The 14,239-nt window shown below is 36.3% G+C and overlaps 2 protein-coding genes across 4 annotated transcripts; one reads left to right on the top strand and one right to left on the bottom strand.

Annotated features, from left to right (window-relative positions):
- The first annotated feature begins 2,516 nt into the window (after positions 1–2,516).
- Positions 2,517–5,788, top strand: LOC111286443 (cation/H(+) antiporter 12-like). Its single transcript, XM_089763282.1, is given in 4 exon segments — positions 2,517–3,180; positions 3,377–4,407; positions 4,499–4,773; positions 4,776–5,788. Coding segments are annotated over 4 exon segments (2,691 nt in total). The 5' UTR covers positions 2,517–2,808.
- LOC111284659 (uncharacterized) lies at positions 5,731–13,519 on the bottom strand. 3 transcript variants are annotated; one of them, XM_089761669.1, is made up of 6 exons: positions 12,903–13,519; positions 9,422–12,339; positions 8,168–8,221; positions 7,501–7,855; positions 6,902–6,999; positions 5,731–6,189 (listed from the first exon to the last, which is right to left on the bottom strand). In XM_089761669.1, the coding sequence occupies exons 2-4, from the start codon at positions 12,113–12,115 to the stop codon at positions 7,604–7,606; spliced, it is 3,000 nt and encodes a 999-aa protein (XP_089617795.1). In that variant the 5' UTR covers positions 12,116–12,339; positions 12,903–13,519; the 3' UTR covers positions 5,731–6,189; positions 6,902–6,999; positions 7,501–7,603. The 3 variants fall into 3 exon arrangements, with proteins under 3 accessions (XP_089617795.1, XP_022729208.2, XP_022729209.2); XM_022873473.2 differs by having other exon boundaries at positions 9,422–12,331; XM_022873474.2 differs by lacking the exon at positions 8,168–8,221 and having other exon boundaries at positions 9,422–12,331.
- Between the last annotated feature and the right edge of the window lie 720 nt (positions 13,520–14,239).

Here is a 14,239-nt window from a genome sequence, read left to right as displayed (position 1 = left end):
CACTAAAAGACAAGAAAATTAACAAAAGTCATTTCTTCATTATTCAAGTTTCATACCCTAATAATTAAAACACAGAGTTGAACAGACCAATCCCCAATCCAATTGAATTAAAAATTCAAAGAGAATACCATTAATAGTAACTCAATAACGTCTGCAGTGGAAATAATTTAGTGACACACGTCAGAATTATGTGGCGTATAGAAAGGGTTGTTAAAGTTGACATAAAATGTAAACTTTTTTATTCTTTACCCAAAAAAAGAAAAAAAAAAAAAAGAAAGAAAATGATTGACAATGAAACCCTAAAAAAAAAAAAAAAAAAGGAAAGGCAATAAGAGATTTTAATATCGAAAGAAAAGAAAAAAAAAGGAAAAACTTTGTTGGGTGGGAAAGGTCCAATGGGATCCTTCTCTAGCATGACTAATTGAAAGCTATTTATTAATCTATTTGTTTTTGTTATTGTGGGTCCGATGGTGCTGAGTCATGCCTTGTAAATGGTCCCAATTTCAATCTGGTTCGCCTGCGGCGACACGTTCCAGTTGCGTGTGTAACAACCAAGAACATGACATTCTAGGATACCAACGAAGGTTGTGCTTTTATAACCTATAAAATCTTCCTTAGAATATGTCAATTATTTGGGATTGTTTAACGGCAATTATGTTAGAGAGTACCAGGGGCTGTGCTTGAGGGACTGGCACGGCTTACGACCTTCCAAAAATATTTTACCTCATTTTTTATATAATAATAAATCTCATTTAATTACTATTTTGGTTTTTTTTCTTTGAAATTATCGTTTAGTTTCCTTTTTCATCAAAATTTTTTCCTTTGTCTTATGGACCAATTTCATAAATTTTAATTGATCAAATTCTTTTTCTTTTATGTCTTGATTTTTTTTTTGTAAGAAAGCTAATATGTCATTGATGACTACATGTTGCCAATTGTTTAATTTCTTTACAATGACTTCGGAATCTTGAATTATTGTCACCCACAGGTCCGAAAGTCTTAAAATGAACAATGCCAATTTTTGTTTCTTGATTTGCTTGAAATTTTATATTTAATTTTTCTTCGATAAAAAAATATATGATAAAAATGTCAATTGGACAATTTGGATCTATAATTTAGTACAAGGAAATTAACAAATATTAATCCAATTTAATCTTTATTTATTAAAATTCAATTCAAAATAAAAAAGAAATACGTTTCAATATTTTAACACGGTTTATGAAATTAAAAATTTATACATCAAATAGAGTTTAAATAAATTAGAGTATATGTTAGTGTATCATTGAAGGTGAAACAAAATTTTCAAAGATTTAGACATACAAAAACTTGCACTCCATTGAAGATGTAGGAATTAATGATATTATTCATTATGGTTATCGAGGTTGAAGACTGCAGCACGCAAAAAATCTCAAAGGTTTGAATTGAAAGGGCGGTGGTGGGCTGTAATGAAACAGCTAAAACAAAATCACTAACTAAATAACAAATACAAGTGGTAGAACAAAGAACGAATAGCATGTTTTGTTTAATCTTAACCAGAAAGAGTTCCTGATTAATGATGATTTCCTTCAATAAAAGCAAAAAATTTTAAAAAAATGCGACGACCAGACACTGTTCATGTTGCATATATAAATTCGATTCTTTCCACTAATGTCTTTGTGAATTGCAGAATATCTCGTAAAATCATGCCAGGTCTCTAATTATCACGTGATTTTCAGTCAATTTTTCTTCATGTCTTCATCTGGGGTTCGATATAATTCATATTTATATTTATTTTCTATTTTTCTCCTTTTAAATTTCCCATGAGCCACAAAAACATCGGTGAGATCTTCTAAGATGTGTTCATAATCATAAGATATATGTAGCTAAAGGAGGCGTAGAGCAATAAACATGACACCACCTTAATCTTCCTAGTCTGTCTCTTCTAAACCTGTTATCGATGCCTGTAGATCATCAATGTATTGAGTTGAATGAGTGCTCGCCTGTTATGAGCCTACTTGAAATACTGAAATTTGTACTAATACGTGCATCTATGTCTTGTTGCCGCAAACTGAACTAACAATTTTAGACCAAAAAATTTTTATGAATAATCTGCAGAGTGTAATCTATTATAGTAGTATCATTCTCTTGACTGTTTTATCTTTTTCTGAAATGGAAATTGCTACATTTTAAGTTGTGAATGAAATAAAAATGGATGAGGCTAATTGTTGGCTTCTGGTTAAAGGACATTTGATTGATGATCTGAATCTAACTACACTACTTATTCCAGGCATTGCTCCTTCATTATATCAGAACAGAGAAGTGAAACTATTTATACTCTTTTGATATCCTTTCTGTGATTAATTAATCCACAGTAGGATTACAGGAAGTTCCTGAGTTTCAGCTATAGCTTTATTTTAATTCAGATTAATCTTTATAAAGTTAATGGTATTGATACTTTTCCAATATTTGTCATGTGATACAAATTTAATTTTACATTCCTAAAAATGGGTTAAAAGTTTTAAAAAAAAGAAAAAAAGATCATAAATATGTCAGTTTTAAAACTTCTTTCTTCTAATAAAAGTCAATAGAGTAACCATCTATACTTGGTCATGTTTTTCTTTAATTGTATCAAACAAACACTCTTTCATGACAGTTAAACCAATGGGAATCTGGCAAACAGGTGCACTATCCCTCTGTAACTCTGTTACTACATAAAATCAACAGCAAAAATCTAATAGCTCTCTTTTGATATGTAAAATTGTTGGTAAATATAAATGGTTAATGTCAACCAGAAAATAAGATTGCAGCTAAGCTGCTATTTTAAGCCTGATGATTAACATCACAACAATTTCTTTAGTTTCATTCTTGTATTCTCAAAATCTAAGAATTAATCCTTGCACTGTCTTTCTTTTTATCTTTTTAGTGCATTTCCTTTCTCTAAACCAACCTTGGCCTCCATCAGCAATGAACGGAGCCCCAGCACATGATTCACACGGCAATGAAACGGTTACGTTTTGCATTGTTTTACCGCCCAAGGTGAATTCAACCGGTGTCTGGGAGAACACTTCTTCTCCATCGGTAATTCTCAATTATTCATTGCCACTTCTGGAGTTGCAGATGCTCCTGATTTTCTTGGTCACTCATGTCATTTATTCCTTTCTCGAGCCTCTTGGAATCCCCCTCTTTGCCTCACAAATGGTTGTATGTGCTCTTTCCCTATATCTTCTTGCTTTTTTCTTACCTTTTATGGGTCCATAAAATGAGTGGCAACTCTTATTTAAGGTCTCAACTGAATATAACTGAGACCCAGTCTTAAAAATAATAATAATAATAAAAGTATGTACTTTATTGTGACATTATGTATTGATTTGTGATTAACTATTTGTTTTGCAACTAGGCCGGGATGATCCTCGGACCTGCAATGCTGGGGCAAATAGATGAATTCAAAGTAATTTTGTTTCCTCCTGACTTTGGTGTAGGAATAATTGATACTACAGCAATATTTGGTTTTGCCATATTTTTGTTTCTGATGGGAGTGAAAATGGACGTGAAGGTGGCATTCAGGACAACAAGAAGTGCCAAGGTGATTGGCCTTTTATCCCTTTTAGCACCTACTTTGGTTGGTTGCCTTGTCCGTGAGGTCTTCAAAGAGCCTAATCAAACTGAAGAAATAAGAATTGAACGCCTAGTTGGAACAACAATTGAATCTCTGACTTCACTTTCGGTCATTGCATGCCTTCTGAGTGAGCTCAAGATCTTAAATTCAGAACTGCGACGATTGGCTCTATCATCTGCGGTTCTTGGTGACTTGAGAAGCTTATTTCTAGTAGTCGTCATTGTTTTCTCAAAAAATTGGAGTAAATCCCATTCAGTGGCTCTAACAAATGCTGGAGCTATGGTTGATTTTATAATTGTTCTAGTGTTTGTTCTTCGTCCATTGATGGTTTGGATAGTTAGAGAAACACCTGAAGGCAGACCAATCAAGGAAGTTTACATTTTCGCCATCATGTTGATAGCTTTAGGGTCTTCTATGTATACACATTGTTTCAATCAATCTCCTTTGTTCGGGGCATTTCTCTTTGGTTTAGCTGTCCCGGATGGACCACCACTAGGATCTGCCCTGGTAGACAAGTTTGAATGCTTTGTTTCTGGTGTCTTTCTGACACTCTATGTAACCACAGCTACAATGAGAGCTGATCCAGGGAAGATGTTTTGTGATCCCACTAGACTCAAATTTAGTGCAATTCTTGTTGTTACGACATTTCTGGCCAAATTTATAGCATGTTTGATACCTTCATTTTTTGGCAAGATGCCGTTCAAAGATTCCTTGGCTTTTGCTCTCATTATGACCAGTAAAGGCATTGTGGAGTTGTCACATTTATCCACTTACAAAGACAGAAAGGTAACCTAGATGAAAATGAGTTCAATGTCCAAACCTATTCCCTCTGATGACGTGATCAATAATTTTCTTTTTTTTTTTTTTATAATGTTTGTGTCTTCTTCCCCGATCAAATTGCAGGTTATTGCAGATGCAACTTTTTATAGTCCCAATCCTAGTGAAATCCCTCTACGACTCATTGTCAAGAAAATATGCAGGCTACCTGAAAAGAAACATAATGCATTTAACGCCCAATGCTGAGCTACGAGTTCTTGCTTGTGTTCACAGACCTGAAAATTTTGCTGGCTTCATAGACTTGCTTAATGCCACATGCCCCACAATCGAGAGCCCTAATGTTGTTTATGTCCTTCATCTGGTTGAACTAATGGGCCGTGCCACTCCGGTCTTCACAGCTCACTAGAAGCAAGAACAAGAGTTGGGAGCTCTTTTGAAAATTTCATTCTTGCTTTCAATCAATATGAGCAAAACAATTGGGGTTTGGTGACCGTCAACGCGTTCACAGCAATCTCTCCACCTAACCTCATGCATGACGATATCTGCACTATGGCTCTGGACAAGCAAACATCCTTAATTCTTCTTCCATTCCATAGAAAAAGGTCCATTGACGGATCTCTTGAAGCTGAACACAATGTCATAAGGAACCTAAATTGTAGCGTCCTGGAAAGATCACCTTGCTCGATCAGTATCCTGGTGGACCGTGGTGCTCTAGACCGTCGGATCTCGAGGACATCATTAAAGTCATCAAGGTCATTCTATTGCATTTGCATGATCTTCTTTGGCGGCAAAGATGATCGGGAGGCTTTAACATTAGCCAAACGCATGGCGAAAGACCCTACAGTGAACCTAACCGTGATCCATCTCGTTGCTGAAGTCAGCAGAAATGTCCTAGACTGGGACATGATGCTTGATGCTGAGGAGTTGAAGAATATTAAGCAACGTGAAGGTGGTGATGGGAAGATGACATATATGGAGGAAGTTGTGAAAGATGGACCTCAAGCCGCGCTCGTTGTTAGATCAATAGCGGATGGCTATAATCTGATAATAGTTGGCAGACGCTATGGGGTGGAATCTGTTCAAACGTCAGGTTTATCAGAATGGAGTGAATTTCCTGAGCTAGGGATCATCGGAGACCTCCTTGCATCCACGGATTTGGAGCGCAGGTCATCTGTGTTAGTAATGCAACAACAGCACTATTTCAATCGTTCAAGAACTGCTTTGCATGTATCACTACTTATATCTATTTTATTAGTCACCCATGGTCAATCTCAACCTATTCTTCATTGTTCTGGCCTTGTTTCACATCCAACCTCTTACAAGGTCATCCCCCGCCCCTCTTTCACTACTTTTACAAATTTGGCAAGCAAAAAAATTAAGAATAAATATATAGATGCGTTTAAAATACACGGTTAAACTAAAAAAATTACAGTGAGGACAGTAAATTTTTTCTTAAACTCAATCCTAGTTATATAATACTACCGAAAAGGTTTTTTAATATCTCAGCGGCAGGCAGCTGCCCCATTATAAATCTGTGTCTGCCCATTTACAACTTTTTGTTTTTTGAAGCCCCCCTATTTTCACCCTTTTTTTTAATGGTGGAATAAGTGAACAGGGGATAAGACAAGCTTCTAGTTGTTGATTTCGGGCAAGTAGCATGTCTACAACCATGAAACTCTTTCACCATGACGTAGCTAGTTCCCCAAGATGCAAAAGCAGGTGCATGCATGAGATTTTGAAGTTGCTCCACCATATTTTGTAGAGTTCTACTAAAGTCAACACAGCATGCTTGAAGCCAAGACCAATCCAACCACAAGCTGCAATAACACCACAAATCAAGTTGTATCACTTAACTGCAGTCAATTTATGTAGCATGTAATAAACAAAACAGCAAAAAATGGTACATGATAACTTTTCGTAACAATTGGAATGACATAGAAGAATAGAAACAATTTCAATACCTTCCCTAGCATTTTAGTTCACATTATACAGAAACAAGTTACAGGGAAAGATAGCTGATGGCATAAGCTGTAAAACATCAGTATTTATCTTAAGCCATCAAAATATCTCCCTGTTTAATTCACCATCCATCCCTAATCATCCACCACAACCATGCATATTGTACACTATTCATACAAGTTTGCAAGCCTGTTCATAAAAGCACTACTCCTAATCGCAGTGATGACATCTATAGGATTACTTTGATTTGTACAGCATCAACATAAAGTACTAGTATTTTAGTGGATTCACGCATTGAAAGAACCAAACTTGGTCTAGTTATTCTAATGAAGATCAAGTTAGATGTGCAAAGTTGCATATATATTTATATTTATATATATATATATATATTTGAAAATAAGATGTCCGAAGATGGGTAAGCCAGGACATAGAGAACATATACATCACACCAGGAAGCTCCAGTTGAAGCACCAGATACCTAGGGTTCCAAGTTACATGTTTAATAGGAAGCCCAACTATTTGAGAAGGATAACAAACATCCATTTAAAATGAAGGTCGTAAAATAAATACCTGAAAATGACTAAACATTCTCGATTCACCTCTGCCTTCTTATCAACTTTCACCAATTACCATATGCACCATGATGGTAATACAGAGATATCCTTGTCCTGCAAATACATCTCTGAACGTAAGTTTCATACACTTAGTTGAGATCATTCTGGATGAGGAGAGTAAGATATACCGCTATACTACATATTAAGCTCTGACCTTAGTCTTCAATTATAACTTAAGAACGTTTACACCAAATAAAATTTTCTCTAAGTAGGGTGAAATTGAAATTTGAAACATCAACCAGCTATAAAGCCATTGAGGTTCTAAATTGAGCCTCACCTAACTCCATTAACAGCAACATCTTACATCACGAAAGTAGTAATAAATTTTCATTCACACCCATTTTTATTAATGTGCTTTCTAAAATTGCACTATGATGCTTCAGAAAAATTAGCTCAAAAATAAAGAAACTCCGAGAATCTTTCTTTAGGAAAGAAGTGCATGAAGTGAAATAGAGGATGCGAACAATAGACACTTCAAAGATAAATGTAAAATTTGACAAATTATAAATTAAAAAAAAAAAAAACACTAACAACTTATTAATGCCTGAACCTCACCTGACTCTAGATAGAGCTGGTCATACAACTCTGCCTCTGCAGACTCTTCATTTGTGTAAATTTCCATTTTAGCCAATTCTAGGTTCTGTGGCTTCAACTATTTTTAAAATCCCTCATTGAGACCACTTCCTTTGGACATAAGCTGCAATGTTGTGCCCCTAACAATCCAACCAGTTCCTTCAGGTTTATCTTCAAAGGGGTTAAGAGAATGCACGCTTTGGTCCTCCAGTTGTACACCATATACAAATGGTAGTCTCAGTACAAGAAAACTCTCTGGTGGTAAGATCACTTTACATCCAAGGCTGAACTGCAACTTTTGTTCGCGGTCTGGAACTGACAAGGGTAAGCACGATGCCTGTAATAGAATTCTTACTTTGATTTAGAGAAAGCAATAGCACCAATAACACTCATTGCTTAGTAAGAGCATATTTAAGCATAAGACACTCTCATTCCCATTACAAATCAAAAAATAATAGCAGCTACCAAAATTGTTATCTTCAAGTTACTATCACATCAATAAGGGAAAATCAGAAGACAACATAAAAATGGCCTAAGAGCCCCAGCAAAAATCCCCACGCACATAAGGTTTACCAGTAGTAATTAAAACATCATTTTAATATCATACATTGCAGAAAGTAAAACTTATGCATGAGAAAGTGAGATATACCTCAAATCGTATAACTGGACAAGTTGCCAGAACAACAGGAAAGGGAGGTGTGACCTGGAAGCAGATTCTACTCATCAGGTATCTTCTATTTGTAGGCAAAATAAGAAAATTGTGACAGAAGAAACTTGCTATCAATTAGGCATAGCATTCTTAAGTTCCAAAATTATCATACACCATGATCATTGCCAGAAAATGAATTACGTATTGCATAAAGCACAATAGTGAAAATATAGTACTTACAAGCCCTCCAAATGATCCACTCCACTTATCAAACCATCAACAAATAAGATTTGAGCTCTGTTCTTCCTATTTTAGTTTCCGACACACATACACTATGGACAACTTTACAAGTTTCAAGGGGTAAATTCAGTAAACAGGGACTTTCTTGCTTTCTTTCTTTCCTTCTTTTTTTTCCAGACAATAACCTTACTTTCCAGACATCGTATCAATTTTAATGCAGAAAATGGTACACCAATAGAGAAACTATCATTGGGCAATGAATGGACAAAAAAATGGTAAATGCTTCAAGATGACAAAAATCTACCGAGATATATAAACAAAAGAAAAGCATTTGCATCTACCATTTAACAAACAAAGATACCTCTTGGTACAGCTACCAATTACATAAACCTAAATGTAACCAGAAGCACTTATTTTGTAGCCTAAATGATGATACTATAAACTTTCATAGATTATGTCACTAAACCCTAAAGTATTCACTACAGAATTCACAAGTTTTAAGCATCTAAAAATCTGTTTCAGATACAAAATTTATTACTTGGATAGATAGAACCTATAAATATGAAGACTATCCTTATTCAAATGTATTTGCATCTACAATTTAACAACCAAAGATACCTCTCAGAACAGCATACCAATTACATAAACCTAAATGTAAACAGAGGCATCTATTCTGTAGCCTAAATGATGATAATATAAATTTTCATAGATTATGTCACTAAACATTAAAGTATTCACTATGTCAGAATGCACAAGTTTTAAGCATCTAAAAATCTGTTTCGGGTAGAAAATTGATTACTTGGGTAGATAGAACCTATAAATATATGAAAGCTATCCCGATTCAAATGTCAAGAGTCCCTTCCTATTCATGTTTTAAGTAAAGGACAAAGCACACATTCTGAGAAGACAAATAGGCATGGAATTAATAAGGTCATTCAATTGACAAACTACTTGTCAAACAAGTTGAAGAAAGTTTAAAGCAATGTGTGGATAAGAGTTTGTAATATTTCATACCAGAAAAATTCTCTGAAGCTGTGATATTGAGCTAGCAAACTTAACCTTAGGCGGATCCTTTTTATTCCTGGCAGACCTGCAGTATGGACAGTTCATGTATATTGGTAAATCTCTATTCAACATGGAGAAAGGGGATCCACCATCATCAAGGCTAACAGAATGAAAGCCTGTTTCAAGGTCTTTTATAGCGACAGGCACACCTGCCACACTCACAAATGTCTGATCATGGTCCTTTTCAGGCATAGAAAGTTGTGTCGGCCCATCTTTAAAGACATTACCATTTGCCACTACCTGTTTTTCCTTGTCCTTGTTTTTCATCTTATTTAAAGGATTAGCAGCAGCAATAGTGCCATTTGTATTCCGATCAACTTTACCCTGACCGCCAGTCTTTCCCACCTTTGAAGAATCTGCCAACAAGTAGTCTGAAGTTTCCACAGAGCAAGCAATTTGAGATTCTTCAAATGATGAATATGGGGACCCAAGTTGGCTGAGATGCTCTGGGTTCAATAAGAAACGGTGGCCATGAGGGCATTCGTGCTCAAAACCAACATATGCCATCACATGCTTGATGTCAGGATTCAATTTTGCCTTTTCATCATTGCTCACATTCACAGGAACAACATAACTGCCTATCTGTAAAAAGGGATTATTATCTGTGCTGCCATCAGAACTTACTCGATTTAAGCTTTGCTGAACAGATGAAACCTGTATGAGTTTTTTAGATCCTTGATCAACACTTGAATGAACCCCTTCCAAAATCTGATCACTTGCCTTATTTTTCTTCATTCCTTTTTCTGACCCTGATGAAGGTTGTTTCCTCTGCTGAAGAGGAGGGAATCCTGAATCTGTAGCAGCTGAGCCAGCAACAACCTCTGAAAAGGGTTTTTTCATAGTGAAATTGGGAAGGCCTCTACCAAAACTGATATTGTTACCATTGAACTTGCTGATTTGCAAGGGTTTTCTTGGATTTTCAACAGCACTCTGTATTTCTCCACAGCAGAACTCTGAGGCACTAGCCTTCTTTAGCTGACCATCAGCATTAAACTCAGCCTTGGGATCTGTACTTGACCTACCCATAGAACTTAGTTGCATAGTTCTTCCTGATAAGACATTAGGGGGTTTCTGTTTCTCTAAAAATATTGTCCACTTTAAAAGAAACTTCTCAGTGGTACTGAACCCACTCTGAAGTAAGCCTTTAGAAGGTTCATAGTACCTTGCACTGGCAATACGAATCAAACTCCAGGAAGACGGCTGAATTGGTCCTTTGCTGCATACTTCTGGTAGCTGGAGCATTGAAAGAAGCTTTTCGCAGTCAGGAAAGCAATTGGAAGTAATGTTTGCCGATTCAAAATCAAACGGGTCAGATTGCAATTGCCGTGTCCGACCACAAGCGCAGGCATGAAGAAAGACATATCCACTTGAATGAGATTTCACCAAAGTTCCTGAAGGCAACCCATCAGTCTCAACATCATGTCTTTGGTGCATACATGGTTTTCCTGTCAAACTAACAGCATCACAAAGTTGCCTTCCAGATTTCCACATTGATGTGCATTCTTCCTCCAGCTTCTTTGCAAACAGTTGCACTGCAGGTCCCCTGACCATTGAGTGAAAAGCACGCAAAGCCTTTTCCAAATGAGCTTCGTGCTGTGATGTAGGATAAAAAGCAGGTAAGTCTTTCAAATAAATATCTTTTGCAGCTGGAAGGGTCCTTTCACACCACAAACTAGAAAACTTTGTGTTAAGCCCTTTACCACTTTCCAACCAAGATACTGCAAAATCTAGAGATTCACTGCTTCTAGAAGCAATCCCTTCAGTCTGTCCAGTAATGGTATTTCGGCGAGGTTTTCTTTTACCCATTTCAGTTTCATCTATACACCCACGCTTCGCCGAGAGTAGTCCATGTAGAATAAGCTGACTGGAAGTCAACCATATATCTAAAGTTGGGAGTTCAAGCGTAATCAATGTCTTCCCAGAGGCAGCTGAGGCGGCAGCAGCAGCAGCAGCAACAGCCACCATACCAACACCAGCAGCAGGGCCACTGTTGGTGTTAGCAACCAATCCCCCTCTTCCCCTCAAAATATCTGACTGCCTGTATATAAAATCCTTCAAAGATGATAGATCCTCTTTGTTTGAACTATGACCATGAGTTTCAAGCAAAAACGAATCCGAAGTTGCTTTTCCATTCAAAACATCTTCCATAAGACCAGTGGCAAACTCCAGAGATTCGCCAAGCTGATTTGTTGACTTGTCTAGCAGCACAACAGACCTGGATGCATCAAGTGAAAACAGAGGGGCTGAATTTGAAACACCTGCACTTCTTGAACCACTGTGGCTACCTTCTGAACCTGAGAGCGTTCGACATTTCTTAATTAAAAAACGGATCTGTGCCTCTAGGGATAACTGCAGTTTCTTCTGGAAACCACCTTCAGATTTACTTACAGGACGTGCTAACACTACTACCGAGGAAGAACCTTTCATGGGAAAGGTTGGCCTAGCTAAACTGCTTGAACTAGAAGCATGGTTAAGTGAGGACGTCTCTACCGACTCCTCAATATTAGAAGTCAAATTTGGTACATCAGAGAAATCATCAATAAAAACAAATAGTGTCACTGGGGTACATTGCCCAGGAAACAAAGAAGTATAGGAACCTAAACCTGACAAGAGAGAGATAGCTGAAGCATTGCGACCCAACATGCCACCACTTCTACCTGGAGAAGTGCTGGCAGTGATTACTTTTGTTGAAGACCGAGAAGGTGAGGAAGAATGAGGCCTCAGTGGCAATGGTGGTGTTGTTCGAGATTTTACATATGGGATTAGTGCATGCTTAGCTGCTTGCAACACCCGGAATTTTTTCAAATTTTGAGTATCAAAACGTGAACCCTCCTGAATATATATGATTATATGGCAGACCTGCAATGCTAATTGAGTTAATCAATAGATATATCTGCGATTAACCAAGCATTCTATAACATGCGTTCTTAAGGGCTTTTAATATGGTTGGAGGTTTTCCATTGCTTCTAGTCTGATTGATTGTACCATGTAACAGAAAATGACAAAGAAATAGACCTCAACATACTAAACTAAGATAAAAGTTCACCACTTAAATGCAGGGTAATCAACATACTGATAAAGCAATGCCACCACAAAGTTTCCTTTTTTGGTTATTATAACTTTCCTCATGCTCTCAAATTTATGCTCTCAAATTTATGCTCTCAACTCAGAATCAAGGAACATTTCAAGATTATGCCAATCAATAAACATTTACTACAAAATAATTTACAAAAGAGAAAAAAATCCATTCCACCTGACATATGTACATACTCCAAAGCAAGCTTATCTTATATTTTGTTAAATTCATCAAATGTAGCTCTACTCAATACCAAAGTCAAATTTTAAATTAAAAACTGATATATCTAACTAAATTAAATAAACCAATATAGAAAAAAACTAAAACCATTAAAAAAATGAATAAAAAACTTACAGAAAACATAAAAAGCAAGCCTTGAAGATCACCGAACTCGCGTTCCTCCAAAACCCCACCAAAATCCAAACTTGAACCCAATGACCCATCAAAAACTGGGCACCCATTTGAACAAAACTGCAAGAACAAAATCCCTTTATCTTCGTCATGATAGTAACTAATTCTTCTATGCTTGAACCAATCCTTGAGTTCATCTTTGTCAAGGGACAAAACCAGGTCCATTTGACCTGACCCGAACACATTAAAGTCTATAACCCTGTTAATGAGCTGGGAAGAATCGTCGGGTCTCCGAGATATGAAGCCCACCACCACGACGCCGTCGAGAGAGCGGGGGAGTGAAGGCGAGGAGGGCGGTAACGGAGGGGTAGGGTCCGAAGTGGAAGTGGGTATAGGTGAAGGAGGTGGGCGGGTCAGGACCCGCATTGAAGGCGGCTGAGGAGAGTCCATTTGATTGAGAAAGGGAAAACCAAACGGGCAATTATTTGGGTCGGATTTGTTCGACTGCCATTGAGAGAAACTAAAAGAAAGAGAAAGGGCTGTTTCCGTTTTGGTGGCTTCGGGTAAACGAGCAAGACAGCCCCCGGCTAGCTTTCATTTTTTTTCTAATAAATTTTGTTAAGAGGTCTTCGCTTTTGTTTTCATAAATATAGTATTTTTTTATTATAGGATATATTATTATGTATTTAATAAAACAAATATAAGATTCAAAAATTCCAATAGCTCTTAGTGATACGAAATAATAGTGATAAATTATTTTTTATTTGATTTTAATTCAGATTGAATATTAAATATTTTAATTTATTTGTATCCATTTTTGAATCATTAATTGAAAATTTTGGGCCTTTTCCTCTAAGTGTCTAAGCCCCCCCAATGAGTAAATGTATTGTAGTAGCCTTCTCAGGCCGTTTATCTTTCTTTATTTGGGCCTAAAGCTGTATATCTTTCTTCAGTTCCTGGGTAAAAAAGGGGCGGAGGCCCCTTGGGAGACCTGCTCTGTCCAAAGCCTTCCCCTCCTCCTTTGCACTTCACTATTTGGGGGCGCTCTTTCATATTAAAGAATTATTTGATATACAGATAATTTTAGCAACGAGATTAAGATTAAAACATATATCTTATTTTTTAAATTAATTTTTTAAAATATATAAAAGACATGAGTCATCATTTTAATCTCATTTATAGAGTTAAAAAATTTATTATCAGTATATTTGAAAATTTTTCATTAATATTTGGTTTAATAATTAATATGACATTTTTATTAAAATAACAGCGTTTTTGAGTATTTAATTTAATAATTGATGTATTAATTTTTTTATATTAAAAAAATCACTTAATTTATG

The sequence above is a fragment of the Durio zibethinus genome, chromosome 6 (genome assembly GCF_047325235.1).
Source record: "Durio zibethinus cultivar Kanyao isolate XHJ-2024 chromosome 6, ASM4732523v1, whole genome shotgun sequence".
Taxonomy (NCBI): domain Eukaryota; kingdom Viridiplantae; phylum Streptophyta; class Magnoliopsida; order Malvales; family Malvaceae; genus Durio; species Durio zibethinus.
Note: the sequence above shows the minus strand (reverse complement) of the source record. Positions and strands in the feature narration are given on the sequence as shown.

Excerpts from the sequence above, each read along its gene's own strand:
- LOC111284659 (XM_022873473.2), bottom strand. The coding sequence starts at position 13,349 with ATGGACTCTCCTCAGCCGCCTTCAATGCGGGTCCTGACCCGCCCACCT. Across the intron at positions 8,222-9,421 it reads AGCTTCAGAGAATTTTTCTG|GTCACACCTCCCTTTCCTGT; the intron begins GTATGAAATATT and ends ATCTGCTTCCAG. Across the intron at positions 7,856-8,167 it reads GTCCAGTTATACGATTTGAG|GCATCGTGCTTACCCTTGTC; the intron begins GTATATCTCACT and ends ATTCTATTACAG.